The sequence below is a fragment of the Austrofundulus limnaeus genome, unplaced genomic scaffold, assembly GCF_001266775.1.
Source record: "Austrofundulus limnaeus strain Quisiro unplaced genomic scaffold, Austrofundulus_limnaeus-1.0 Scaffold1078, whole genome shotgun sequence".
Lineage (NCBI taxonomy): Eukaryota > Metazoa > Chordata > Actinopteri > Cyprinodontiformes > Rivulidae > Austrofundulus > Austrofundulus limnaeus.
Genome location: NW_013953480.1, coordinates 12,714 through 15,262, shown reverse-complemented (window position 1 = coordinate 15,262; position 2,549 = coordinate 12,714). Strand labels below are relative to the sequence as shown.

General features: G+C 39.7%; 1 protein-coding gene across 1 annotated transcript in view; it reads right to left on the bottom strand.

Annotated features, from left to right (window-relative positions):
* Positions 1–2,549, bottom strand: part of LOC106534034 (GTPase IMAP family member 8) — a gene marked incomplete at its 5' end in the record, with an annotated part of 13,552 nt that overhangs the window by 9,270 nt on the left and 1,733 nt on the right. Inside the window, 1 exon segment of the mRNA XM_014030535.1 lies at positions 1,212–1,972. Coding sequence (XP_013885989.1) covers positions 1,212–1,972 — 761 coding nt within the window.

The following is a 2,549-nucleotide window of genomic DNA, read 5'->3' as shown; positions in this document are numbered from 1 at the left end:
TATGAATATAATATACAAGTTTCACTTTTTAAATGGAATTACTGAAATAAATCTACTTTTTCATGATATTCTAATTTTATGACCAGCACCTGTAAATCCTCAGGTGTGGTATACCAAATATTAATACCAGGATCAGGCTGGATGCCTGATAGTAGTAAGAGCATCATTATTAAACCTTGGTCTGACTACTTCAGTTGTTCAGGTATGAAGCTGCTGCTGCCAGACGCAGATGGAGATCAGTCCTGTCAGTCACTCTGAGATATGAACAGATCTGTGGGATTTTAGGTCCATGTTTGATGATTAATAACATGCAAGAATAAAACTGTCAGCAGGAGGACAGTTTAGCTGATTGTACAATGTTTCTCTGTAAACGTTTTCTTCAGCTCCTTTAATTCCTCTTCATGCTTTGTCTTTAACTTTTCTAAGTCATTAATTTGTGTCTGTTTCTCATCACTTTCATCTTTTAGTAGTTTATGTTCTTTTGCTGCATCAGCTCTTAGGTCATTTTCTCTCTGAGTTTTGAGAATGTTTAGCAGATTATACTGTTTGCTGTGAGATTCCTCTTTTTGCTGCATTTCTTTGTCATGTTTTTCCTTCAGAGCCTTCAGTTCCTCGTCATGTTTTTCTATCAAAGCTTCAAGTTCTTTCTTGTATTTCTTGTTGAACTCATTAAACTCTTCAGCTTGTTTTCTGGCCTCCTCTTCATATTTCTTCTTCATCTCCTTCATTTCTCTCTGGTAGTTTTCCCCCAACACTTTTCTCTCCTTCTCTTCTTCTTCTCTTCTCTTCTGGTCTTCTTCTTTTATTTTATTTTCATATTCTTCTCTTTCTTTCTCAAGTTCTTCTTGAAGTTTTTTCAGTTTCATTTTCTCTTCTTCCCATCTCTCGTCTTCCTCTCTCTCTCGTTTCTCCCACCACTCTTTTCTTTCTTTTTCTCTGGCTTCTCGTTTTTCTTCCATCTCTTTTCTCATCTGCTCCAGTTTTCTGTCGATCGTCTCTTTTTCTTCTGATTCTGATTGTATTCTTTTCTCCAAAGCTTCTCGTTCTCTCTCCCACTCTTTTTGCTGTCGTTCTTCTTCCTCTTTTCTTTTCTTCTCTTCTTCCTCTCTTACTTTCTGTTCTCTCTCTCTCTGCTCCCGCTCTTTCTTGATATTTTCTTCCATTTTTTCAAGTTGTACATTTTTTATTTTTCTCTCCTTTTCCATGTCTGCTCTCTGTTCTTCCATTCTTCTTCTCATTTCTTCTGTTTCTTCCTCATGTTTTCTTTCCAGCTCCTCTCTCTGTTTTTTAATCTCTTCTTCTTTTTCCTTCAGGATTCTCTCCATTTGTTTCTGTATTGCAGCTTCAGCTTCCTGCAGCATCTCGTTGGTGTAGCAGCTGCCTCCATTTTCCTTCACCATGGTGTCGATCTTCTCTATCAGCTCACTGACTTGTGTTTGATTGTTTTCAGCACGATTATTAAACACATGATATCTTCTTCCACAGTCAGAGATCAGTTTCTTACATGAATCATCACAGTTTTCAATGTACTTTTCAATGGTTTTCTTGCCATATTCCAGCTCGTCTCCTTTGGTGAAAAGAACGATGGTGAACTTTTCTGAATTTTTTCCAAAAACTTTCTTGATAAGTTCTAGTGTCTGCTTCTCCTCTGGTGTGAATCTGCCAAATGACAACACCAGCAGGAAGACATGTGGTCCTGGAGCCAGCAGACTGATACATTTCACCATCTCTTCATTAATTTCATCAGGAGACAAAGTGTTGTCAAACAGACCAGGAGTGTCAACAACAACAACAGAACGACCGTCGACCTCAGTCTGAGCTTTCTGACAGCTTTTAGTGACTGACTGTTGAGATAATTCTGCTTCAAACTCTTTTCTTTCCAGAATAGTGTTTCCTGATGAACTCTTTCCACAGCCAGTTTTTCCCATCAGAACAATCCTGAGACTCTCTGGACTCTGTTCCTTCTCAGCATCTGTAACAAAAATAATGTAAGAAAAACAAGTTATTTTTATAATCCTGACCAAGGTTGAGGACCTGACCAACTGGTCAAACAATTTAGCAATTTTTTTTTTACTTTGATGAGCCTTGTTACGTAATAAAAACAGGTTTAAACTGTTTCAATAGTTTGTCATTATTATTATTATTATTATTTATTATTATTATTATTTTATTCATTTTTAGATACTAAACCATATATTTTTACTGTCTTTCTGTAGCAACAATCAATTACAATTTGACTGTATTTAGTGAGTATTTCTGGGTACAAAATAGCCCGGCAACTGCCTGCCAGGGCCCAAGTCCCCCAGGCCCCACCAGGACCACAGCCCAGGGGCAGCACGACCCCAGAAACCTAAGCCCCCCATGCCCACCCCAAACCCACCCCAACACAGCTAGACCACTGGATCAGCGACCCATGACCACCGCTATAGACCACCTGAGGGCCCGCATGCAGCCACCAGAAGCCACCCCCAAAACCCATAATGCCCTTCCCGGGACGTGAGTATTCCCCCCCCCCTCGTCCAGGAAGCCCCAGTGGCCCCACCCCAGAG